At 38.8% G+C, this 26571-nt stretch overlaps 1 protein-coding gene across 1 annotated transcript; it reads right to left on the bottom strand.

Annotated features, from left to right (window-relative positions):
• Positions 1-332: 332 nt before the first annotated feature.
• LOC116514626 (acetylserotonin O-methyltransferase-like) lies at positions 333-12669 on the bottom strand. Its single transcript, XM_032226243.1, has 8 exons — positions 12598-12669; positions 10673-10847; positions 9489-9618; positions 4612-4674; positions 2024-2142; positions 1100-1240; positions 799-921; positions 333-457 (listed from the first exon to the last, which is right to left on the bottom strand). Exons 1-8 carry the CDS (start codon positions 12667-12669, stop codon positions 333-335), a joined length of 948 nt encoding a protein of 315 aa, XP_032082134.1.
• Between the last annotated feature and the right edge of the window lie 13902 nt (positions 12670-26571).

The raw sequence follows: 26571 nt of genomic DNA, 5'->3' as shown, positions 1-26571 counted from the left end.
GGTCTCCCTGAAAGATTCCTCTCTTGATATTAAACCCTATGTCCACTTACTAGCAATGGTATTTTCCATTGTTCCTTTAGTCTTTGTACAAATCGTCAGACATTACTACTGACTCCTATTATTTCTAGGCATTGAATTATCCAATCATGCAGCAGGGAGTTGAATGCCTTCTTGTAATGAATCCAAGCTACATTCTAGTTAATCTTCTCTTGCAGTTTTCCAAAATCACTGACATTTTGTTCCTTTACTTTTTGGACAATTTTCTTTCTGCTTAGGTGGAAAGAGCTTGTTTTCACGTAAATGCGGTTGGACTGCATGAACTACAACACCAGTTAGCAATCTGAAATTTGTTGGCAAGTACAGGAAGTTGGCTTGTTTTTATATTCTTCCACCATGAACAGACTATTAGTTATCAACGCAATCATTTTTACAACACGTTTAGAAGGATTCCTGATAGCTATATTGCCAAGAAGTAGAAAAGAGTTACAGGGACACATTGATAGGTCTTACTAGTTACATTTTTCATAACACAGCCACTAAAATATGTTTAAATCTGATCTGACCAACACAAATCCTTTGGGATATAGAGCAGAAGTAACTGCTAGAATTAATCTGGAACCACAATTTTTCCAGCACTACAATTGAATTAGTTATTCTAAGATGCCAATTCAAAGGTCAGAAAAGTTGGATCTTGAATTTTAAATTATACTAGATTTCAGGAAATTGAAAACCTGAACCATTTGTGAACCTTACCAGTTTCCTAGCTGATTTAAATTTCCGTGCTTAAATAATACCTACCAGGTTTGCAGGCCTGGTAAACTTTGCGTAACAGCTGCAGACATTTCTCATCTGACCAGTCATGCAGAGTCCTGGCCAAAATGTACAGGTCTGTTTCAGGAATGGGATCTTTTAAAAAATCACCTACAAAAAATAAGTAAAATCTCATAAAGCACTATGTCTTCCATGTGATTCTGACAGAATAATCTGTTCTTCCTTTCAAAATCACAGCATCCTAACCCAGTCTGCCCTTCTGCCTGCTAAAGCTTCTTGTGCTTAGCAAGACATGAGTTCAATCCACATGGAACATCACATCTTTTACCTGCATGGAAAGTGATCCGGGTCTCTCCTGAAGGCAAATAATGGTTCTTGGAGGCTTCTGCTAGTTTAGGAAGGTCAAAAATGGTCACAGTACATCTTGGGTAGAGTGAAATCAATTCCTTAGCTAAGCCACCAGTGTTTCCTTAAAGACAGCACAAAACATAATTACGTAACTGAAAAACAAACTTTTGTACAAGTCTAGCTTTTTTACCTGAAGCTACCTGTCTATTATTTCTTTACCGCTGCACATCAGATTAATTGGAATCTAATATTTTTTTAAAAAAATGAGACAAACATCTTTCAAATTTGATATGCTCCTCTTATCATGGTAAACAAGTACTAACAGGGGAAAAAGAACAGATATTGAGCCAATTGCTTCTCAATGTTCATACTGAGAATTCCAATGCTATGAGAATTCCTTAAGGATGGATGCACTGAATATTCACAATGTCCAGAGAAATGATATTTGATACAGATTGAGCAGGAAAAAAAACCCTTAAACATCATCTCAAAGAGCACCAAATCCTGTAACATCTTCAGTCATGTTTTTTGCACCCCCAAAATGCTCCCCAGGCAAATCCAGTTTTTGGATCCCTTGTTCATAAGCCTGTTATTCTCTGATTTCTGTTACTTCCATCTTGGCTAGCACTAAAAAAAAGGCAGGAAAAGACTGTTTTCTGAATTGTCACCCATTTTTAAATAGCTTGTGCCAATATCTCTACTATATAGTATCATGTCAGAGTGATTAGTTAATCCACTTTAAAATAGGGGTATTTGTCCAAATTTGGTATCAACATCTTTGTTTTGCTAGAAGGTTTCCTCCTTTTCTAGTTACAGATGAGAGGATTTGTAAAAGAAGCTAAGAATTCAATCAGTGCATTGGTCCAACATGTAAAGAAGTTGGCAAAGCACTGGTTATACTTACCACCTAGATCGCAAATGAGTGGGAACTGGGACAGGTCAAAGGCAGAAAGCACTTCTCTTCCTAGGACAGGCCAGAGCTCATTAAAAAAACCGCACGAGGTTTGTAACTCTTCTTTTGATCTAGAATTAAAATAAACACTCTCTAAATATAACTTTATAAACTGAATTTGTTATTATTGTTTTTACATATCTGTTTATGTTTAAATGAAAGGTATATTTTACAGGATCATTTAAATGATGAATTTAAAGAATTGGGAAGACTCTGTATGTGATACATGAAACAGTCCTGCCATTTCAATGGACAATGTTATAATGTTTTTGAAACAAAGCAGATTCATTTAGTTGTTCTAATTGCAGACTAGTGCTTTGTACATTAAAAAGAAATGCCTGATCAATTAGATATGTCAGAACAATAGCCGGTGCCATAAAAGAGAGGTTGAATAATATGACAGAGATATGGACTCGTCCCCAAGATGGGGATGTTCTTTTTCTCCTGCCAACAAACAGCTGATTTTGCTCCCAAAGCTGGTTATTTGGTGGCTTTACTATGATTTATGACTGGTTGACTTCTAACCTATTTTATAACCCCTTGATGGACTTTTACAACTTTTTTTTGTCCTTTCAGTATTTACTATTAAATTCCAAATTGCTTTTGTTTTAGCCGTAAAGAGGTTTGTAATGAAAGTATTTGGGGGGATGGCAGTGAAAATAATCCAATTGGACTTGCATTTACACAGGATTATATTATAATTTTTGCTCTTTCTAGCTTTTTTTTTTTAAAAGTTGATATTTATTTCTTAATATGTAATGGGAAAAATTCTCTTTCTTTAATCATTATTGATTCGGGGGGGGGGGGGAAACCTTTCATTGTGGACACTAGGCTTTGCCTGATGTGCTTCTCTTATCCTTAAAGAAAAAAGAGTGGGTTTCTCAAATGTTTCTAAAAGGAAATAAGATTTTCTGGGAAGCATTTGAAAAAAGAAGGTTTCTTTTATTTGAAACAGGTTTTATTTTATATATAAACAAAAATTGTTTATGTATAATAATAGTCAATAACAGTTGTGCAAACTCAAGACAATATTCAAAAGCAGAAAATAACAGTTGGACTTATTTGCAAGTGGACAAAACCTGATTTATTGCTATCAAATGTACTTGGTTTGGTAAATACAAACCTGCCAGACAAGATTGAAAGGAATATAAATATAATGAATTCTGAGACAATGGAATTGATAAAGGATGGACTGGACTTTCTTGGTAAGAAAATTATAGTGTTGTTAAGGAGAATGTTTCAACAATGGAGGTTGTAGATCTATTTACCACAGAAACCTATGAACTTTGGAAATGAGATGCCTAAGGAAAGGTTTCATTAATAAAATTTAACAAATGAGGAGACAGACCAAAGATAATGTTTGGCGTGATTTGTGGTAAATAAGAAACTGTTCAGACTTTCTATGAGTAAATTATAAAAACAGTCTGTTAACAGAGTGCCTTGAACTTTAACTTTGCTGTTGTTTAACCTGTTAACTATTTTTTCTTTTATATGTATATGAATGGCAGGTCAGTTGGGTTGCAAATAGATGTAGAAGCTTATAAATGTTGGGTCTGTTTTGCAAAGGGGGAAGTTATTATTGTTGTAATAGATTTGTCAGTGTTCAACTAGTGAAGATGAGTGTTTTTCTTTTTTTGTTCTTTTAATTCAGATTTTTTAACATTCTTATCTAGTTCTGTTTTGTCTCTGTTAATACAGTGTTTCCCCAAATATATGACCTAACCTGAAAACAAGTCTTAACCCGATTTTCACACCTGCATCTAATACAAGCCCTATCCCAAAAATAAGCCCCAGTTAAGCCCCGCCTACTCCACCCCATCATCTGGTTGTATGAGGTGGGGCAAGGTGTATGCATAAAAAGCAAGCTGGAGGTTAGGGTGGAGCTGCCAATGCGCCCTGGACCTGCTTACCTTAGGACCTCCCATGCCCCAACACCTGTCATGGTGCTGACTGACTTCTGCGGCCACTCATCATGCTACTTGTAATAGGAGGCCACATGGCTCATCATGTCAGTATTTCTGCTCATGTACGCAATGGCACAACATGCCATACTGCCTCTCCTGCAAGCTGCGGCAACGGTGCAATGACCCACGTGGCCTTCTGCCACAAGCAGTGGCACCAGTGTGATGTGTCATGTGACCTCCTACTTTAAGTGATGATACTGATGTGATGAACCACATGGCATCTGGCTGTGAGCAGCCAGGAGCAGCCATAGAAGAAGATGGGGAGTGGTATAACAGATGTCACGACTTGGGAGGCCTGGCTGTAGTGGTCCTAAAGTAAGCAAGTAAGACATCCCCCGAAAATAAAACCTGGTACTTATATTGGAGTGCAAAAGAATATAAGACTGAGTCATATTTTGGGGGGAACACGGTATTTTTTTTCTTTTGTATTTTGCATTTTAATGTTCTAAATAAAATTTAAAAAATTGTAAAAAGAATATGACAGAAAAAACACTGACATTATGAAGATTAATCATATTGATTAGTTGCCCATTAAACAATTTATATAATGACCATTCTTTAAAATCTTAATGTTACCTGTAAATGACGTCAAAAGCGTTGGGAGTGCCATACATTGGTAAAATCTGATTTTTTCCTTTCCTAGAAGAATTTTTAAAAAGTTAGAAAGGAACAAAACAATCAGCCTGACATTTTTTTTTTTTGGACAGATGTAGATCCTGAATGTCTACTGTATTTTGAAGTGTATTTTCACAGTTCAAAATTTATTCTAAAGAGTTCATTATTAAGCCAGTTTTCCTTCACTTTCTCAAGTACAGTTCAGTATAATCTGGTAATTTCATTAAAAAGGTAGCAGTATAGAAGTTTGTTGGGTTATTTTAATGTTTTTGTTTTAAAGGAGGTTTCAGGAGCAGTCTCAGTTGTTCAGGTTTATGAATTCACTATTGATGGATCCGTAGGAAAAAAAATATCCCCCAAAATCTTTTTGTTTTAAGATTAATGTTGGACCAGACTAGGTCAAATAGACCTGTTCCTAAATTAAGTGGTTTCTTTCATTGTAGAGTTTCAATGTTGTGAACCGAGATGGTCATACTAGTAATTGGCAAACAAGTCTGGGGATGCCTATCTGATGAAGACTGGAGTGATACACATGTAGTCCTTAGGTTATAACCATTTGTTTACCGACAATTCAAAGTTACAACAGTATTGAATGACTGGTCCTTGGAGTTCAAGCCATTGAAGAATTTATGCAGTGATCATAATTTCTGATGTTTCCTGTCAGCTTCCTGCAAACAAAGTCAACAGGAAAGCTGGCAGGAAGTTGTAAGTTGTAATCATATAGGTTTTGCATAATGTTCTGTGCATTCCTCACTTAATGATGGCAACTGAGACTGCTAGAATTATAATTGCTAAGCCACAGGGTCACATAACATCATGCTTTATGATTGCATCAGTTAGTGATGGAAAATTCAGCCCTAATTGCTTATGGAATTTGAGCATTATCTGTAACAGAAATATGTTGAAATTTTCATATTTTAAGAATTGTGTAGCACTCAAAAAAGTTTTATGTTTTCTTACTGATTTCTGCTCTTTTACTTTTGATTGCTTAGAAATTGTTCTTTGGATTTTTGCCTTTGCAACTGCTGCTTTTCATTTTACTTTAACTTAAATATGCCTCTTGCGATCTAAATTACAGTTATAACCAAACTTTGGGAGTTGTTTTTATAGGCAGAATCCTCTAATAGTTACTGTTTTGATATAAATGACAATTTAATGTATTTAAAGTTATTGACTTTGTATTCAGTATTCTGAATTAATATCATTTTTTTTTTAAAAAAGTTATTAAAATATCACACTGTTTTCATAGTTTATATTTCTTTGAAATATTAACTGAATATTGTTGAATCTTAAAATATTATTCAAGTCAACTATTCCTCCTATTTACAAAATGTTACCTGTCAGTCATAAACTTTAATGACATCATAGCGTAACTCTAACTGCTTTTATTATTAGAGTTTAGGTTTCTGTTCCAGTATCTCTTGTGCAAAGCTTTTTAATAATGGAGTCAATTAAAATAGAGGGAAAATTGTCAGGAGCAAAATCAGGTCAGTAAAAATAACATAAGATGCCCTTTCATGCTCTATCTTTATTTATTTTAGTTCACTAGTCCGGTGCTAGGTCTCTTTTTTTTTTCTGATCAAAGATTCTTTTATTACATTTTCATTTTCCTTTATACAATCACTTAAATACTGTGCAGTTAAAAAAAAAAAAGAAGCAATAAACAACTCATAACACTTCTATCCTACATACACCCTTCCTTCTACCCCTCCAACTTTCATTTCTCCCTTCCCACAATCCCCTCTTCTACTTCCCCTCCCCCTCAGCCATTCCTTTCTCCCCTTCCCACCATCTCACCCTCCTTACATTCCCTTCTCACTCCCTCTTAATTCCCCCCTCTTCTTTCCCTCTACACCTCGCTTCGGTGTATTTCTAGTATTCATTGGTCTATTTGTTTTGTACTAAAACAAAAGAAAAATAAAAGAAAAAGAAAGAAGAAAAGAAAAAAAAGAAAAAAAAAGCAACAGTATCCAAGTGCATTCATTGTTCTGAAAATTGAGTCTATATTTCCACCCTCCCCCCCCCCCACCCCCTGAACCCCCCTCCCTGACCCCCTTCCGACTTCCCAGGTCCCATTCCCGGCATCGTTCTTTATCAAGCAAAGTCTGGAGTATATTGAAACCAAATAGATTAGAAGTTACAAAATAATAATAATAATAAAAAAATAAAGAACAAAAAAGAAAAGAATAATAAAAAGAAAAAAAGGGGGGGGGGAAACCCCCCCCAAGAAAGAGAAGTCAATATACTCTCTAACATTAAACTCAGCTTCTCATTATTTTTAAAATCTTAAACAATGTCTTTACCTGCCTCCGCATATAAATTCTAAACCTCCCATCCTGCCTTTACCCGTGTCCGCATATATATTTTATCCTCATCCATTGCTCCTCTCATATTTACTCCACCCTCGTGTAGACTCTCCAGATAATCTTTCTTAACCTTGTATTCAAATAACAATTTATACAAAAATCAGCTTACATTCTGGATCAAGGTAATCTAATTGAACTTTCACTACCCTTCCATCTACCCCACGCCACCCGATTCCATTCATCCCAAACCACAATCCAAGAAAACTATGATCTCCGCTCTCCTCGCCCCAAAGAATAGATCATGCGCAGTTTAAATTAAGATTCAAACAAGTCTTATATAAGTCCCATACAATATATGTCCAAATTCAGCACCGCTTCTTTCAGTCTCAATATCTCTTCATCGGTATACAGCTTTGTCATTTTATACCAGACAGGAGTCCTGAAATTTTATTCAAATTAAAGATTTAAGAAGTATTTTAAAGGCATAGCTGGATCTTTATTCTTTACTCTTCTGCCCTTCCGGAAGGGGAAAGCAACACCCTCCGCCTTGTAGCCACGTGTCCCGCTGCTTATCTTCTCCTTCTCCTTGTCTTTCTCCAAGTCCGGGTGAATCAGGAAGTCCCGCCTTCAGAGTTTTGTAGTAAAAATCTCGGGCTTCGCAAACAGAATTGAGACGATATTTTTGGTTCTCAAATGTGACTGTGATACCAGATGGCACTTCCCATTTATATTGTATCTGAGAATCTCTGAGTTTTTCAGTTAAGAAAGTGTAGTCTCTCCTTGCTCTTAATATTTGAGATGGTATTTCTTTAAAAACAATCAAGTCCTGTCCATCGATTCGCAGCCTGTTATTGTAGAACTTCTGTATTATCGCATTTCTGGATTCTCTTGTGGTGAAATATATAATTATGTCCCTTGGAAGCTGTCGTTGTTTTGCTACACACGAGTTCTGGCGATAAATTTTTTGAATCTGCCAATCAAAGTTAAATCCCGGACTTCCCACCGAATGTCTGAAAGCCTCAAAAAAGGTCTGTTTCAAATTCTCCTGTTCCTTTTCACGCAATCCTCTGACTCTTATTGCAAACGCAGTCTTATTGTAATTTATCATAACAAGTTGTTTTTGAGCATTTTCAACTTCCTGTTGTAACGTTTGAATTTTAGATGTCAAATTAGAATTAGTTTTTTCCAAAAGTTCCAATTTGTCCTCCATTTCAGAAACATAGTCTGTCATAACAGTCATAACTCTGATCGTATCTTCCCTTGTTTGAGCAATCTTGGCGTCCAGTTTATCATATAAGTCCGATAAAAGTTGTTTAATTTCCTGTCTGAACTCTTTAAGGGTTTCAAAAAGAAATTCTTGCGTTAAGAGATCTCCAGTAGAGGGCGTGGGAGGCAAGGGCTGCGATTTTGTAACAATTTCTTGAGATGTATTATTAAGGAAACGCTTAGACTGCTTCGATTTGGGAGCCATTATAAAAAACGCACAAACAAATAAGCAAACAAACAAAGTCTCTGCTCCCCTCGCTTTTAAATGGGATACTATTTATAGACTTTTAACAGTTAATAAGGAGAAGTCTTCAGGAGAATAGAGCTGATTGAGTGTGTCATATATCAAACGCAGAAGCTATAAAATCGCCATCTTGTAACGCAGCTGGATAAGAAAGCCTTTTACAAAATTGAAGCTGGTATTTTGAATAGTAATAGGAAAAAATTTTACAACTTCTAGTTAATATTTGGTTTTGAGGCCATTTCAAAATTTATCTGCCTGCAGTTAATAAAACTCTATTGCCTGAATATGCAGCTTTAAGTAAAGAGGCTGAGTTCCGCTTTTATTTTGAAGTTAAGGCTTGGCAAAACTTTCAGTGAGTAAACATTGTAACAAGACCGTTCAGCAGATTCATCACCATTTAACTTCCAGATAAGCAAAGTTAATGAAGGAGTAAAATTTTGTAGAAATGAAACTAATTAAAAAGCTTCTGCTGGCCTATTGTGAAACCAAAACATATGATAAGCAATCTCTTTTGTTTTGAATTCTTGTGAATTCTTGTGAGAATTAACAAAAAGTGTTCATTATTACCGGAGAAACCAGCCTGCTCGGCGCCATTTTAAATCCTCTAAGTAAATAATTTTTCGGAGGAGAAAAAGAAAAGAAGCTAAAATGTTGATAAACAATTATTGTCCACGGAAAGGGCTTCAGCTCGTGATAAGATTAAATCAAACAAAACTTTGAACTGAGTGGGGGAGACCTACTTTGTCCTGCACAAGGCAGTTTGAAATTCCCAGCACGGACAGCCGTTCTGCCTTGGGCTAGCCCCCCTTTCCCCGCAAGCACAAAAGCTGCAAAAATCAAAGAGCATTTGCCAGCAAAACAATTTCTTCTTTCCTTCTTGCCTGAAGGATAAGAAAACCTGATAAGACGTCAGATGGAAGATCCTCTAAACAGGTACGTAGCCAGGAATTCGGAGGCAGCTGATTTTTTGCTGCCACCACCAGCAGGCTCCTCCCAGGAAGCCCGGTGCTAGGTCTCTTTACCTCACAGCATCAGGTAAATGTTGCATTGATGGATACATAACTTCAGAATAGAACTTCATGGAATAATACTGAGACTTTGGGCTTGATTTGACCAGGTAGAGATTGGTAAAGTCTGTGTTTCCATAAAGATCTAAAAATAAATAAATACTGGTATCATTGCATGTAAACTATCTTTCAATTCACTATACTGTCTTAGTCTATTTCTTTAAAAACAGATTATGCTGTATTTATCTCAAGCATATCATAATAATGTGAGAGCCAGTTTGATGTAGTGGTCAATGTATGATGCTAAATTTCTTGGAGACTATAAGTCCTTTGTCACATTAGACACAAAGCCAGCTCTTTGGGCTGGTCATTTTCTCTCAACTCTAGGAAGGAGGCAATGGTAAACCTCTTCTGAAAACCTTGCCACACAATCTGCAAGGACCTGTCATTTGGCCAAGTGCAATGGCTGTTTTTCCCCCTCCACATTTCATCTGATTTAGAATTTGGATATAATTTCATTTTGAAAATCGGTTCAGTCCCATAGTACAGTAATGGTCATGGTTTGGAAGCAACATTGGTTTTGTTTTGGAATAATCAGGGACACCAACTCAACATGCCAATGTTTTACTTCTGGTTTATATGACTTTCCAAGAATGGATATAAAACATTGGGAAGACCAAAAGGTTCTGTGAAGCAGACTGGACCAAATCTCAAAGAAAGTGATAAAGTGATCAACACATACAAATACAGACACAAATCCAGTTACTACATACCACACAGTGGGACCTCAGGTGCCGACTGTAATCCGTTCCAGGACTTCGGTCAGCACCAAATTTGGTCATGACCAGAAGAAAGACAGACTGCGCAGGCGCACACATTAAAAAAATGGCACAGAAGGAAAAATCTCTCTCTCTCATTGCGGCTATGTTTATTCGGCACCCGAGGATGTATTTGTGACCTGAGTGAAATGGATTTAGCAGATTTAGCGGATTTCTCAGTCAACACTCACATTGTTCATGGTCTGAGCCATTTAGGACCCAAAGGTCTCACTGTACCAGCTTTCTGGCATGTGATTTCTGGAATTCCCCCTTCTGCAAACTCTTGGATCGGTCAAGCTCAACAGGTGAAGCCACATATTGTCTACTATTATGGAATAATTGTTGGCCATTCCAGTTGCGCCCTGCTTCTCACAAGATTACCTTTCCCATCTTTGCACTCCAGTGTCAGGAGCTTTAACCCCACACAGGCCTCCAGCAGTCTCTGCATCCCGATGGGGCTGGTGCTCAAGCGTTCCGCAATAGTTGTGGAAGACAGCTGTTCCCTCAACTCTCTCAGCAGATCAAAGACACCCAGTTCACAGGCAGTTGAAATGATCTAGGAAGAAACAGCAAGAAAAAAAGCCATGGCTTTCCTCTCAGTTCACATCCAACAATCCCAGAATCTATTTGTGTGGTTTACCGAAGAACGAATCAAGCAGGGCTGCACATGTATTATCAACCCTACCAACTCTGGGAGCAAGAGGAGAAAGGTGTAGTAACAACTAATAAAATAATAAATAAGAATATTAAACAACTAATATTCTTTTCTTCTTCACCCTAGGCTTTGTTCAATTTATTAGTGGAGTTTCAAAACTCCAATAATAAACAAAATCTATACATACAAGTGCACACAAAGATAGAGAGAGAAAGTGTTTGTGTGTTTGTGTGTGTGAGAGAAAGAATGAGAGAGAGAATGACACAGAGAAAGAAAGAGAGGGAGAGGGAGGGAGGGAGAGAGAAATAGCAGAAACTCTGCACAATCTGAGCAACCAGATTTATTTATCTTGGGCCCCATTTCATAGAAGGAACATTTTGGCCTTGAATGCTACTGGGACCATGGCTGGTAATGTGTTTAATCCTTAAACTTAGACTACCTTAAGGGAAGGTAGTCAAAAAATCAGCATCCTTGATGGAGAAGAAAGGGGAACAGAAAGACAGATATCCCATCATATCACTATGATACAAACTCCACTTTTTAAAATATGTACTCTATGCTTTTATTGGGAGATAATCAAGTGGGGGGGTGGGCTGAAGAAAAGAATATATGGTCCTACCTTACTGTAGTAAAAAAAAAAACAACAGATGATACCCGTAATATGGGAACAAACCATTGGGGAAGCAAACATTTATGGCAGAAAAAAATATTGATTTCACCTCTTTCTTAGTGGCACAACAATGAGTTAAAAAAGAATAATTAATGTTTTAGTAATTAAACCAATACAAGAATAAATGTTGAAGCTGCCTTCTACTATAATAAACACTGTTGAGACCCCACATTTAGAATTCAAAATTTCCTGAAATAAATTCAACCCAAATTTAGCAAATAAATTTCTAAACTCAGGGATTATATATAGGACAGATATAGACTTTGTTGCAATAGTAGAGTCAAAAACATGAAGAAGGATGTACAATCATTAAATTCTTTAGCAAAATAAACTTTGGTGATTCTATTGTTTTCACAACTATTAAAAAGTATTATCCACCTTACTGTCACAATAGTTTGCAGAGTTAAAATTGTTTAATGCTTTATGAATACTAATTAAACTAATACAATAATAAATGTTGAACCTCCTATCTATTATAGAAAACATTCCTGAAACCCCACATCTAGTTTTTGTTGCAAGATTAGAGTTAAAACATGCAGGAAAATATACAGTCACTAGATTATTTAGTAAATTGGTGGAAGATTATTCGTGGAGATCAATGTTAGTCCACAGGATGTGGAAATTCTGTAACAAACATGAAGCTTTAATCATCTGGTAATAAAAAACGATGTTATGAAAACCTACTAAGGAATTTACCTTATTACACCTATCATGGTGTAATCAAATTTTATAAACTTATTTTTAGTTTCTTATTGGCAAAAGAAGAGCATATCTGAGCCAGGAAACTAAGCTACAGATGTCCAATGAAGCTTGTCTGCTCAGAAGACACACGAAAAAATCTTGCAGCCATTTAACAACTTTCATTACAACATAAACTTTGGTGATTCTATTGTTTTTAAACCATTAAGAAGCTGAGAAATGGAAGGTCTTTTGTATTTTCAAAGTTAAGTGTTCATATTTGGAAATACTAACCCATATTACCTTAAAAGTTATAAATGAATGCTGGTAGCTAAACAATGTTTGAATGTTTTCAATTTCTTCTAGTGAACTCATTGTTCTTGGCTTCTCTCGTTGACCAAAAGAACCTTCCTTCAGCCAAAATATTTGGTATTCCTGAAATTGGCAAAATATAGGTGTCCAGATAAAGTATGGAAAACATTAATAAAGAGAGAACAATGGTACACTTAGAAGGTTTTCAAGAGTCCTTTAGCAAAGGCTCCTGAATAAATTGAGCTGCCCTGGTATTAGAGGACAGGTGCTCTCATGGAGAGACCTGAAAACCAGGAAGCTTATATGCAGGTCTGGTTGGCACATCTTAAGGAAACCATGACATAGCTCTAAAAAGTATAAATTTGCAGGATGGAGCTGCCTTTCTAAGATGTAAATGTTCAATCTGAATGGCAAGCAATAAAAACAATCCAGAGAGAATATGAGGCCATCCCCAGAAACAAAGCAAACACAATGAAAGAAAGGGAAATCTAGAAAGGGATTTGTTCATTTCCAGCCAAGCATCTTAGCATTCCTTTAGATATGTTCAAGTTAAACTACTGCTTCTCATCTTTAATGCCCTCCATCCATTAACTCCATGTCTGCCAGAACTTATTTCTCTTGAGAACCCTAGAGGTAGGGCTCCTCCCCCCTCCCCCAAAATCTCTCTTCAGAGTATCTGTCCCTTGGATCTCCATACCTCACTTGGAAAAAGTAGTGTCAAAACTGTTCAGATAATTTTCCTTTAAACTATTTGGGAAAATGGAAAATAATGAGAAAAAGGATAGTTATTAAATGCATACACTATAGAAAATTTGAAAAGATTCACTACTGGGCATTTTCAGAAGACTTATTTTTCAGATTAAATATTAATTTAGCTACAGGATGGGCAAATTCTCAGAATCAAGCTAGATAAAGAGAGTAGTCTTATTTGCCATCTGCTTTTTTAAATCTTCTTTTTCTTGACTATTAAACAGTCTAATTTTTTTGATACTATAGATTTCTCTAAAGACGTTGGCAAGGCTGGTGTAAGTCCATATAAAGGAGAAGATATAAAAAAACAGGATAGAAAAATCTGAGATTAGTAGCCTCTTACAGATACTACAGTCAGGCTTCACAAACAGAAAGTGCTGAGTTTAACGGCTGAAGTCTTACCCACACAAAAGATTCCGAGTCAGGTTTTCAAGGGATGGTTTCATGAAATGCTCAGCCTCAGTTTTAGGCAAGAGAAGTAAGAGAAGGGGTATATATCAGCAAAGCACAGGTGTGTTTAAAGGAGTTCTTTAATCAACCTGACAAGCCAGTTCTGATTCCGCCACTTCTCCATTGTAGGTGTCAGGATGTCTGGTGGCCTCAAGTAATAAAAAGATCATTTTGGGAAAACATTTGCTTTCAATGCAAAAAGAATCCTAGGACAACAATAGTATATGTTATTTAAAGTATATTGGCTGGTTTTCTTTTCTTTTCTTTTAACTATTTAGCTCTCTGGCTTCTGTGCACCCTTCCATCTGCATTTTCTCCTTTATCAATGATATTGAATCTCATCTTCCTTCTGTTGGTGCTGTATTATCAGGGGCTGTATTTGGGCTGGTCGATTTTAAGCTTGGTTCACGTCCCTTTACTCTGTGAGGAAAATATTGTTTCTTTATTACTCTCATTCCCCACTTGTTGCCTGTTCCCTTTCAGTGGAGTGGCCTGCCACCCACCAGAAGTTTTTAGAGATGGGTTCATGTTAGCTTCCTGGCTGTTACTCCTGGAATGGGAAAGACTATGGCTACTTACATTTATCCTTGGTGCCATCTCTATTACTACTCTTGTTAGATCGGGTAAAGGTGGTAGAAAATGCTTCAGTAAACAACAGCTGTTTATTGCAAGTCAAGTAAACATCCGGCCGGGAATAGTCAGGCAGAATCCCCTTTTAAAGGGATCTGTCAGACCTCTTGACCAATGAGATTCAACCTCTGTTCCCACCAGAACAGAGGACATTGGTGGAAACCTCTTTCAGTCTGTCAGCGGGGTGGGTGGGTGGGGGATATCTAACACCTCTCTCCTTTAGGATGGAACAATCTAACTAGTGACATAGTCACACAGGTAGGCGGGCTTTTGCATAGCTCTTCCTTGACCTGCGCAAATCCGTCTTGGCGTTTCCTTCGCACAAGTCCGACGGAGCTGTTGCTCCTGCAGACCTGACTGGTGGAAACTCTTGGAACTTTTCCCAGGTCGTGGTTGGAGCTTCTAGCATTGACTTGCTCGGAGCTCGCTGTGGCCCTGCATCAAAGTCAGATAAGTCTTCCTATATTCTTGAGCTTCCCTTGGGTTTGGAGGGACTGCTATTTTTTGTGTTGCTTCTTTCGGTTTGTGCAGGAGTTATATTTGGTTCTCTAAGCACTGAGTTAGACAAGTGGCTATGGAGTTGGTCTATATGCCTTCTCCAATTTCTACCATCCTCGAGTTTTACTGTGTGCACCCGAGAACCGGTAATTCCAATTATAGTTGCGGGAATCCATACACATTCCCCTGGTGTAGTTGTGTTCATATATCGAGTCTCCTATGGTGAAAGACCTGACTTTGTTCGTGGAGTCATGGGGTGTTGAGGTGGAATAATTTGGGTGTAGCCCAAGTGAGACCTTAGGTGGCGGCCCATTAGGAGTTCAGTGGGACTTCTTCCAGTGGTAGCACTGGTTGTGATGTGTTGTATGAGTAAGTAGTGATCAATTCGTGTTGCCCATCACCTGGGCCCATCCTATTGAGGGCTTCCTTTGCGGATCTTACCAACCATTCTGCCTGGCCATTGGAGGCCGGGTGGAATGGCGCGACCAGGGCATGTCTGACTCCCTGAGCTGCTAAGAATGTTTCAAATTGTATGGCAGTGAATTGGGGCCCGTTGTCAGAGACTAGTACATCAGGGAGGCCGTGCATGGAGAATAGTCTCCGTAGTACCTTGATGACTGATTCCGCTATAGTGGAATTCATCAGGACTACTTCTAACCATTTTGAATTTGCGTCCACAACTATGAAGAAGGTTTGGCCATGGACTGGCCCAGTAAACTCTATGTGTATTCTGGACTATGGTGCTTGTGGGCACTCCCATTCCTTGGTAGCAGCTTCCAGGGGAGCCGGTCTGGACTTCTGACAGGGCGTGCATGTAGCTATCCATTCTTGTATGCTATGCCACCAAACATAACTCCTTGCTAGAGACTTCATTCTAACAATCCCAGGATGTCCTACATGCAGTGCTTCAAGGACTGATGTGTGCAATTTTTTGGGAATAACTACCTGGTCCCCCCACAACAATAACCGACAATTCATCCTGCTTGGAAAAATACATTTTGAATTCAGCCCAACAGGCCCCTTGGGCCACCCCCTCCACACCCAGTTCAAAATTTGCTTTATTATGGGGTCCTTTGCAGAGTGGCGTGCCATGTCACTGGATGAGACGGGTCCGATGTCCAGGCAGTCAATAAGGAGGACCACTGTCTTGGGGGTGGGGTTAGCGAGAACTTTGGGTAATGGGCAGCAGTTCAAAGCATCCACATGCCCTAATGTGGTGCCCGGTCGATGGACGAGGTGGTAGGAGTAGGCCGCTAGAAAAATTGTCCATCTGGTCATCCGGGGAGATAGTGATACCAGGTGGGGCGATTCCCAGCCAATAACCCTAATAAAGGCTTGTGGTCTGTGACCAGTTTGAAATCCCAGCCATAGAGATACTTGTGGAATCTCTTTACTCCAGCTACTGCAGCCAAAACCTCCCGGTCCAGTTTGCTGTAGTTTCGCTCTACGGCGGATAATGTCCTGGAGTAAAATGCAATGGGGACTTTGGTACCATTTGGCATACGGTAACTAAGGACTGCACCGACACCAACGGTGGAAGCGTCACAGGTCAACACCAAAGGCAGGCTGTATTTTACTAGGAACGAGTCTGCTGATAAGAGTCTTTTTACGGCGGTGAATGCGGTGGCCTGGGTTTTGCCCCAGGACTATTTCGCGTTGTTGGGTAGGAGCAGATGTAGTAGTTCAGCAACTGTCGCTTTCTGTTTGAGAAAGATGCTGTAGAAGTTAAGGAGCCTGAGGAATGCCTGTAGTTTGATCTGATTGCGAGGTGTGGGGGTTTCCTTAATGGCTTTAATTTTTTGTGAAGTCATGTGAATCCCAGACCCATTGATCATGTACCCTAGGAATTCAACTTTTGGTACATTGATTTTACATTTTTCTTTTTTGAGGTGGAGGCCCTTGTCTCTGATTTTAGCCAAGACTGTTCATACACATTTTAAAAGTTGTGCTTCATTTGCGGCTGATACCAAGATGTCGTTGAAATAGGAACGACTCCTGGAATCCCCTGCAAAAGTCATTCTATGATGCTTTGGAACAGTCCAGGGCAGATACTAATGCCGAATTGCAGGCAGTTGCATTTGAATCCACCCCGTGCGTCACAATGGTTTGGGCCTCCGTGGTAGTGCCATCTACTGGCAATTGTTGGTATGCCTGCGCCATATCTAATTTTGCAAATATTTTTCCTGGGCCGAGCGAATGCATTGGTGTTGTACAACAGGCACAGGGTAAGCTCTTTGTTGTAGTGCTTTATTAATTGTACATTTATAGTCTGCGCAGATGCGTACAGACCCATCAGGCTTGACAGGTGTCACAATTGGCGTTTCCTAGCATCCATGATCGACTGGCTCTAAAATGCCCTGGCTTATGAGCTTATCGATTTCTTTGTCAATTTTTGGATGGAGAGCGAAAGGTACTCTCCTGGGCTTTAGCCTAAGTGGGGCTATTGTGGGGTCTAAGCTAAAGGAAATGGGGGTTACTTTGTACTCACCCAGACCAGTGCCGAAGACATCCTCGAACTCCTTAAAAATGGCTTCAGCAGCATCAGCGGCATCCTCCACGGAGTTGACTCCGGTCACTTCCATTCCCAGAGCTTCGAACCAATCAAGTGCCAGCAGGCTCTGAAGGTCGTCTCTGACCAGCGTCACAGGGAAGTTTTTGCAGAATTTCTTGTGGCTTACCTGGAAGGTGCCTTGGCCCACGATGGGGACCTGGTTCCCCTGGTAGTTGGATAGGTGGATGTCGGGGCTTCTGAGGTGTCTCTTTTGTAGCTTGGGGATCTTTGCTTCAGGACTGACCATGGAATTATGGTCAGTGATGACCCGATGTCAATCTCCATTTCTCATGGAGAGTCCTCGATGAGGACAGTGACTTTCAGCTTTTTGGGGCGAATAGTACAGATATGTCTAACCGGAACAGTGACATTCAGCTTCTTTTATGCCAAGGGTGGCTTCGTATGGCAGAAGTGAGTTTGGCAATTCTATCGTCTCCCTCTGAACCCCATGGCTACTTCTGCCAAGCCCCTGATTTGGGTTGCTGTTTGCGGTTTTGGGGCCCCTCGGGTTGTCCTGCGTTGCAGGAAAATCACTGTGGCACACCTTGGTGATGTGCCCTCTCCACTCACATAGCTGGCAAATGGGTTTGTAGAAATGGCAGGATGATTGGACATGGTCTCCTCCACAGCTGGCGCGGGGCAGAATTTGTGAGTTGAATTTCCACACCAGCTTTGTACGGCTACTGTGCATGCAGTAGCTGTTTTCCTCCTTGCTCTCAGAGCTCTCGGGCTCTGTGGTCTCGCAGTGGACGTGGGTACTTTTCCGCCTGTCCTGAGGTGCACTGTGGCACTGAAGGGTCTTCATTGATTGGGCTGCTGATTCAGATTCTATAGCTTCATCTAGTGCGATCTGCAGAGAGAGGTTGGATCTAGCCAGAAGCCTTCTCTGCAGATTGAGATCTCGCACCCCACAAATTATGCAGTCAAGAATCAGATCGTCCAGTTCATGGAACTCACAGTTGGCTGTGGCTTTCCAGAGAGCCGCCACATATTCATTGATCAATTTGCCCTCCTTCTGGTTCCATATATGGAACTGGTCCCGGCGAACATATTTGGATGGCTTTGACGCGTAGTGGGTCTTCAGCATTTGTTGTAGTGCAGACCAGGATACTGCTTGTAGAGGAGTTGGTTCTGAAAGGTTTTTTGCCATCTCGAATACTTCCCGGCCGCAGTACCCTAGGAACAAGTTCTTTTTCCGGGCTTCTGGAATGTCTGTGAGATTGTTCTCTTCCAGGAAACACTCGAATTGTAGCATGTACGATTCCCAGGATTCTGTAGCTGGATTGTATGGAGTTGGTGTGGCATGCATAGCCATTCTGGTTCTCTCTGGTTGTTCAACGAGGGCTAGCTCGATGCCTATCGGAATGCTCCGTGCTGGATGTACTTGAGAGATTTTGAAAGAAGTTGGATAGGCTATTGTCTTCTACAGCAAAATATGATGCAGTTCGAGACCCCAAAATTAAAGAAATGAATGAAGATGGAGAAAACCAAAATAAGACAATAGATGACCTAACTGATGGAACAAATATGGGTGAAAGTCCAAAGAAGGAAATATGTAAAAGCGAATTCGATATCCTGGAGCTCTATCCCCCTGCTCAAGATATGGGGGGGATTGATGATGGTGGAGTCAAGAAGAGAAACCATTTTAGAAATATGTTTGACAACTAAAGATATGTTAATTTTAATACCAATTCAAGGACAACAAGGCTATCTGAGAGAACTTTTAATCAAAAAAGTGCTGAGAGAAGTTTATAAAAACCTCACAAAAGAATTAACAAGAAGACTGATGCAACAACTGACAGAAGAAATAAGGCTGTTTTCCTACTGGAAAGACACAGGCTGATAAACGAACTGTTGATGGGAAAAAAAACGTAATTAATTTTTGGCGACTAATAGCTAGGAATTCTAGTACTTTGTAGATTCCTTTAGATTGTTTTTAAATGTGTTTTTTCATTAACAAGTAACTCATTATGATAATAACAATGATATAATAACTCTAACTAGTAAAAACATGTTGGATATAAATAGCAAACTGGGACCTGGAGAATTTTTTTTTTTATGAATGTATCTAACAATCTTTTGTTTAGATTTGCTATAAAAAGGTAATTTTTCTTGGGTCTGCCGAGAGGAGAGGTGATATAAACAGTTAATAATATTTAGTTACATATAACAATAATGATGATAATAATTAAATAATAATCTTGACTAGTAAAAGCTATTTGGATCTAAACTGCAAATTGGGACCTGGGAAAAAGACTTATACATTACTTAAGCAATAAATTTTTGTTTAGATTATGTACAAAAATGAAATTTTTCTTGGGTCTGATGAGTGGAGATATGATATATAGCAAATAATGTTTAATTAACTACAATAGCAACAAGGAAATGTTAATGGATAATGTTTAATGGAATCTACATGTGCTGGCAGTAGTGGGGGAATGCTTAGATATTTTATTAATTGATTTCTTTGTTAGAATATGTCATAAAGTGTAATATTACAGGAGGTTTATTGAAATTGCTAGGTAGTTATGTTTTCTAAATACAAAGGGTTTCAGATAAAAAGCATGTTTAAATAATTTTAGTTGAATGAGAATTGTGATACATTGATAGTAGTAAAATATATGAAGATTTCAGATGTAAATTGTACAAGTCAATATGAAGGAAGTATATGTAATGATTGTGGTTGAAATGCACAAAAACTATTTGTAACCAATCGACATGCTTTCTACAAGATGCAATGAAAGATTATTCTTTTTTTATATATTTTGGGGGGGGGGGCAGAGCTGCAGCCGGTGCAGCTGGAGCGTGTTTGCAGTAGTGCCTCTCGGTTTTATTTTATTTTATCAATTTTTAGTACTCCTACTTGATTCTTTTTTATTTAATTAACATTTTTTGGTGGCGATAACAGTGTAGAACATAATACAAACAAAAACTTTTGTTGCTGCCGAAGATTTAAATAAGCATGGGAAAAAGAAAGAAATGCCATGGCACCAGCCCAGGATCTCTTCCTCCAGTGAAGACAGCAAAACAACCAAGAATTGAGGAGTTCTTTCTTGGCAAGAGATCTGTAAGTAAAACTAACCCTCCCATCTCTAACAATCTGGAGAGATTAGAACAGGACCGGCAAAATGATATGGCAAATCAGCATTTACTAGACTTCTCCAATCTGGTGGAGGGGAAAAAAAATGATTGCCAGCTCTTATCACAAACCACTAGCCCAACAACCTCCTTTATTGAGTCTAAGTTAGAGACTAAAAAGGCAAAGAACAACCAGATAATTCAGAATATGGAGAGTTTACCCTGGGAAAATTCAACCGAGTTTATGGCAAAGCAATGCCTTCTCACAGCGCAAACGATGGTCTCAATATTTGAACAATTAATTGCCATCCAACATGATGTAGAGTCATTGAAAAAAGATTTAGCTGTTTTTCTTCAAATGCAATTTCGGGCCCCAAGAACTCCCACTAAAGTGCTGGCAGAAGATTTGATTAACTCCCATTCGCAGGATAAGGAAAAGGAAAAAGAACAAAGAGCCAGAGAAACAGTTAAAGAGACAGATAAAAGGAAGCAGTCCTCTCAGAAAAACAGTCCTCCCCCAGATAAGGCATCGAGAGGAAAAGGTATCAAAAAAGAAGAAATCAGGAAAGAATCCCTCCCTCAATTACAACAATCACATCGCTCCCTACAAACACAAAGGATAGCTTTTAGAATCCATTTGAACAGACTTAATTATGGACGTTGGAATTCCAGAAGTGCAATATTAAATTCCCTAAGCCAGCTTCTTCACTGTCACAGGGGCATGATTGATCTCCGTGCTGTGGAGTGGTTACCTGAGGCCCCAGATTGGAAGTGGGTCCTTTTGTCTTTCAAACAGCCCACCATACCTCAGATGTTATTCAAGATGAAGGCATTTTTAGCCTCCTTCCAAATCTTTCCCATCAGAGTCTTTGGTGAGGAAAGGGTTATCCCGTTAATAACTAACATGCGAGCCTCCAAGGCGAATGACACCACCTCATTTTCAACCTTGGGAAAAAAAGAGACTGATAGTGGGAGTCAACCAATCTTGCACAGAGAAGAGATACTTAACAGCACAGAAGCTAGCCTCATTAACACTTTTGGTGCTCTCCCAAGGAAAGATCAAGACAATATATTATTCAAGCTAGAAAATTTAAAGAAATCCTTATTGGTCACAATGGACACAGCAGAGCCACTTATAGACCTGGTTTCCCCAATAATTGAGCCTCTCACTTCCCCCCCAGAGGGCAAGAGATTGCATGAATTCAAGATCATAGAAAATAGAAGCCAAGACCCAAAGGGGGTATTAGAGGCCCCAGAAGAGATGGAGATGTTTTCATCCCTGTATGAAAATTCCATGATACCTTCATCACTGCCAGCTCCAAACCAAGATACTGAGAGTCGACTCACGAAAGAGCCACCATTGCAAAAAATGAAAGATGACCTAATAACGCCTTGCCCTACAACCAGAGAAGAGGCTTCGGAATGGCAAGCTCTGCTAGCTGGTGCCAAAACCTTTTACCCTGGACAAGTTTCTCAAAAGTCTACACATGACCTAGACGGGTCCTCCCTATTTTTAAAGAAGACCAATGCAGTGTGCGATGACACCTTAACCCATGGTAACAACCAGAGAACTTCCCTGTGTATAAATCAAGTTTCCTGATGAGCTCCAAAAGTTGACCCACTCTCCCTTATAACCTGGAATATAGCAGGTTGGTCCGTCCCATCAAAAGACCAACTCTTTTTTGACTATATAACACAATTTGACATCCTCTTCCTGCAGGAAACCTGGACCTCCACAGAGATTCAGTTAGATGGCTATTGGGTCAACTCAATTCCGGCTGTTCCAAGCAAGGTGGGGGGGGGAGAGCTAAAGGGGGTATTGTGACGTTAGTTAATACATCCTTGCATTTTAAATGTGTACCACTGCCACCTTTCCACTCATGGGTTGTAACTACATTACTCTTATTTAAACAGGTGGAGATTTTGCTATTCAATATCTATATTCCTCCACTTAATAAGAATAATGAGATTAACAAGATTTGGGACAGCATAGAAGATTTTATTCTTGGCTGTTCAGCCAAATTCCCCAAAGCTGCAATAATTATAGGGGGGGGGGGACTTAAACGCTAGGATGGGTCCAAATAACCAAGCATTATATAAGCAGTTTAAGATTCATTATGATGAAAATGTAACAGAGGAATCTTTGCATGCCAGACAATTTAAAGACCCTAAAGCTAATCGGGCAGGCTTATGTGTAAGACAAATGACTGAACGTTTGGATCTGTGTATCCTTAACGGGTCCCCATGGGGTGATTTCCCAGCAGAATATACTTACCGGGGAGCAGGAAGAAAATCCACAGTTGACTACTGGATAATATCTTATGACCTCCTGAAGTTCTTACAGAAGATAGAGGTAGACTCGTGATTGGAAAGTGATCATAATACAATACTCCTTACTCTCACATTGCACCAGAATTCTCTAAGGGCAGGCACAGCCTACCTACCCAGGTTAGAAACTCAAAATACCCAGATAAGAATTAAATGGAATGAGAAAAACGCTAAGGAAGTTTCCAAATGGATGTTAGCCCCTGAAACCATAGAGTTACATACATCTCTATTAAGAAATAACTGTGAGGGATCTTACCTAGAGGGGTTTGAATCCTTAATTGTAAACTTGAATTCGGTTCTCAGTAACAGATCACTAGCTCACCCCAAAATGCTAGTTTCAAAAAGCAAAAAATGGTTTGATAGAGATTGCGTTCAACTAAAAAAGATATATAATGAAGAATACAAGAAAAGTAAAGGTGCCTCCTCCGAGGAGCACGCTTACTACTTAAAGCAGTTGAAAATACAATATAAGAACCTTCTAAAACAAAAGAAAAGTGCGGCCCTGAAGGAGTCTTGGCATAGTCTAATTACAGCAGTCAGGACAAAAAATACATCCCTTTTTTGGTACATCACCAGGGGATTAGGAAAACCTCCCCTACCCCCAACAAATCAGGTTCCAATTCACGCCTGGGAAGAGTACTTTAGCGAGCTTTATACAGATCCTGACTATGTAACCAAGGAGAGCCAAGCTAGTTTGGACCACACTTCTCACTGGCCCCCTGTTACACCAGAAGAGATATCCCGGTTGATTGGAGCCCTAAAGGCTAATAAGGCACCCGGAGCTGATAATGTCCTGCCAGAAATAATTAAAAAGAACACCAGTTGGTGGGCTCCACTTTTAGCATCACTGTTTACACTTATAGACAATATAGGCCATATGCCTAGAGATTGGGGAGTAGCAATTATCATACCAATTTATAAAAAAGGGAATAGAAATTACCCAGTCAACTACAGACCCATTAGTCTTCTAAGCATTATTAGTAAACTGTATGCCAAACACTTAAATTATAAACTTCAAGATTTGCTAATTTCAGGGGGGATAATCAAAGACGAACAAGCCGGTTTTAGAGAAGGAAGATCAATCTTCCTAGGAGTCGATGTCCCAGCAAATTCATCCCAAGGTCAGATTGTGCAATTTTCAGAGAAATTGCAAAAAATCCAAGAATTACATCTCAAACTCTACAGGCCTCAATTAGCATGTTAAATTTTAAAGTTCATGACAGTTTTCTACAATTAGAAAAAGACAGAACAATTATGGTTTGTTTGAAAGGGTTGCCAGAAGAAAGTCTCTTATCTCTAAAAAGAACATGGTAGTGTGGCTTAGATTGGGACCAAAATGGAGATGTCAGTCAATAATGCATAATGCCATGTTTGGTGAAAACCAAATACAGCATATCAGCAGAAACATATCATACCAACCATCAAGAACGGTGGTGCAACAGCTATTGCATCCGGTGTGTTGCAGAATTTCTTATGCTTAAATGCTTTTTAGAGGAGCTGTCAATATTGAATTAGCAAAGCAATATGTGTAGGTTAGAGTCCTGATCTGGACTTCAGATTTCCTCCTGTACTCTGTTTGTTTAATGTGTATAAGAAGATTGCCTTTGTAAGTAAGAATTGGAAGAACTAAATATCTATAAGGAGATTATTTTTTGTCATATGATAAGAGTTTCATCTATCTCTTTATTGCCCAGAATTGGTTCTCAGGATTTTTGCAGCCATGAACAGGGATCTCTAATTATGGTGAAACCATTTTGTGATAAGAAAAGGATCAGCTATGTAATCTGTGGACACGGAAAAAAGAATAGAATATATTTGTAATTAACAAATCAACCCTTTGATTCTGCAATTTCCTCTTAAACATTTAACAGGAAGCAATCAGGGACAACATTATTTTCTTCCTAGAATACTATGAAAGAGGCTTCCTTTCTTTAACTCAACTGTTTGGAAACCAGCTTTGCAGAGGAGCACATTAAACTCGGATGCTGACCATTCTCTCCCTTCAGTGTAGAGCAACATTAATATCGAGTAGTAGTGGGTTGCTAAAGGCCCTCTTCTATCTTCATCAAGAAGCATTTCCACTATTAAGACACCACCACCTGTTTCAAAATAAATTTCAAAATATATATTTAGAGATGAGAAAATGCTGCTATAGTACTTATTTCAGCAGCCAATGAACATTTCATAATATTTTGAAAATACCCAAATTGTATGTTATGAATCATTCTTTCAAATATGTTACATATATTCTTGCCAATAGACAATACAGGTCAATTTGTTGTTGTTGTTGGACAGTTTGTCAATTTGCAGATATTTTAAATACAGTATTATGCAAGTCTTCCCTCAATCTTTTGAAGACATTGACCATGTAAAGCTTTTTCTGTTCTACATTGTTGCCCCCAGGTTTTGCAAGGTCTACTTTGCATACTTTTTTTATCTTTCTTATCAACAATTGCTAAGTCTGGGATGATATGTGGCAGGTACCTTTCTGTTTGAATTCTAAAGTCCCAGAGCTCTTTAGCTTCTTCATTTGAAGCAAATGATATTTTTGCACATATTTCAATGCAACATTGTTCTTATTTTGTCATGCTTTTATTTGTAGTCAGTCTTTGTGATAGTCTTGCAGTAGCCAACTAGGTGGTCCACTGCTTCTTCACCTTTTTTGCAGAGGTGGCATTTGCTGTCTATTGCTCTCTTCTCAGTTCTGGCTTTGAATGCATTTCTTCTTAAGGGTTAGGTCTTGAGCAGTCAGAATTGGTCCCTTTGTCTCTTTATTAAAATTTCCTTCTCTAAGCAATTGGCCAGTCTTGCTGAATATTTTTAATTTTAGTGTACCGTCCATGTAATAGTTTGTCTTGTCATTCCTCTTTTCTATTCCTTCCAGATAGTCCTCAAAATATGACCAAACTGAGCCCAAACTTTCTGTTGTTAAGCAAGACAGTTATTAAGTGAGTTTTTCCATTTATTGCTAGAGTTGTTAAGTGTATCACTGCAGTTGTTTGTGATAGCTGTTTCTTTGGAACAAGTTTCAACAGAGGCAACCTTATTCTGTTGTCTTTGTGTTGTTTTAGATGCCCAGTTATTTTTGTTTCAATTCTTCTACTTCTTTAGTTAGATAGCTTTGTTCTTTCTGGGGCAGAGAAGGTGCCTGGTTTCCAAATGAAAATAATTCTATAGCTGTTCTGTCTTCCTCTTACTGGCAAATCTCCCTGACTTGATTGACTCTATAGTCTGCGTTACTTCTGCAGAGCCTCTTGATTTCTTTGCCCTGGGAAGATTTCCCCAGTTCTTCCAATTCCGTTTCTGTGAATACCTTATTTCATATTATAAATTGTCATTGATATACTAGTCTCCGTTCTGTTATTTCTGATTCTGGATGTTGTTCTTTTCAGAACTGGTGCATTAATTTAAAATATCATCATCTTGTTTGACTTGACCTGTAATAACATCATTATTTCTTTGTTTCCAATCACTGCATATTAGCAATAGGTAAACATTTTTCCTTCCATTAGTTTTGCAGCTGCTAGTCCTGGTTACTCAGCCAACAGTCCTGAGTCTTATAGCCCAGTTTTCACCAGATGTTCAAGGACTCTAACACCTAGCATGGTCCTTGCTGACCTGAGACACCACTGAACTGGTACAGGTTTCTGTAATTTACATCTCACCATATTTTTTAGGGG

Source organism: Thamnophis elegans, chromosome 11 (genome assembly GCF_009769535.1).
Source record: "Thamnophis elegans isolate rThaEle1 chromosome 11, rThaEle1.pri, whole genome shotgun sequence".
Lineage (NCBI taxonomy): Eukaryota > Metazoa > Chordata > Lepidosauria > Squamata > Colubridae > Thamnophis > Thamnophis elegans.
This window is presented reverse-complemented; position numbering and strand designations above follow the sequence as displayed.

Excerpts from the sequence above, each read along its gene's own strand:
- LOC116514626 (XM_032226243.1), bottom strand. The coding sequence starts at position 12,669 with ATGAGTTCACTAGAAGAAATTGAAAACATTCAAACATTGTTTAGCTAC. Across the intron at positions 4,675-9,488 it reads CATTTACCTGATGCTGTGAG|GAAAGGAAAAAATCAGATTT; the intron begins GTAAAGAGACCT and ends AAATTCTTCTAG. Across the intron at positions 922-1,099 it reads CCGGATCACTTTCCATGCAG|GTGATTTTTTAAAAGATCCC; the intron begins GTAAAAGATGTG and ends TATTTTTTGTAG.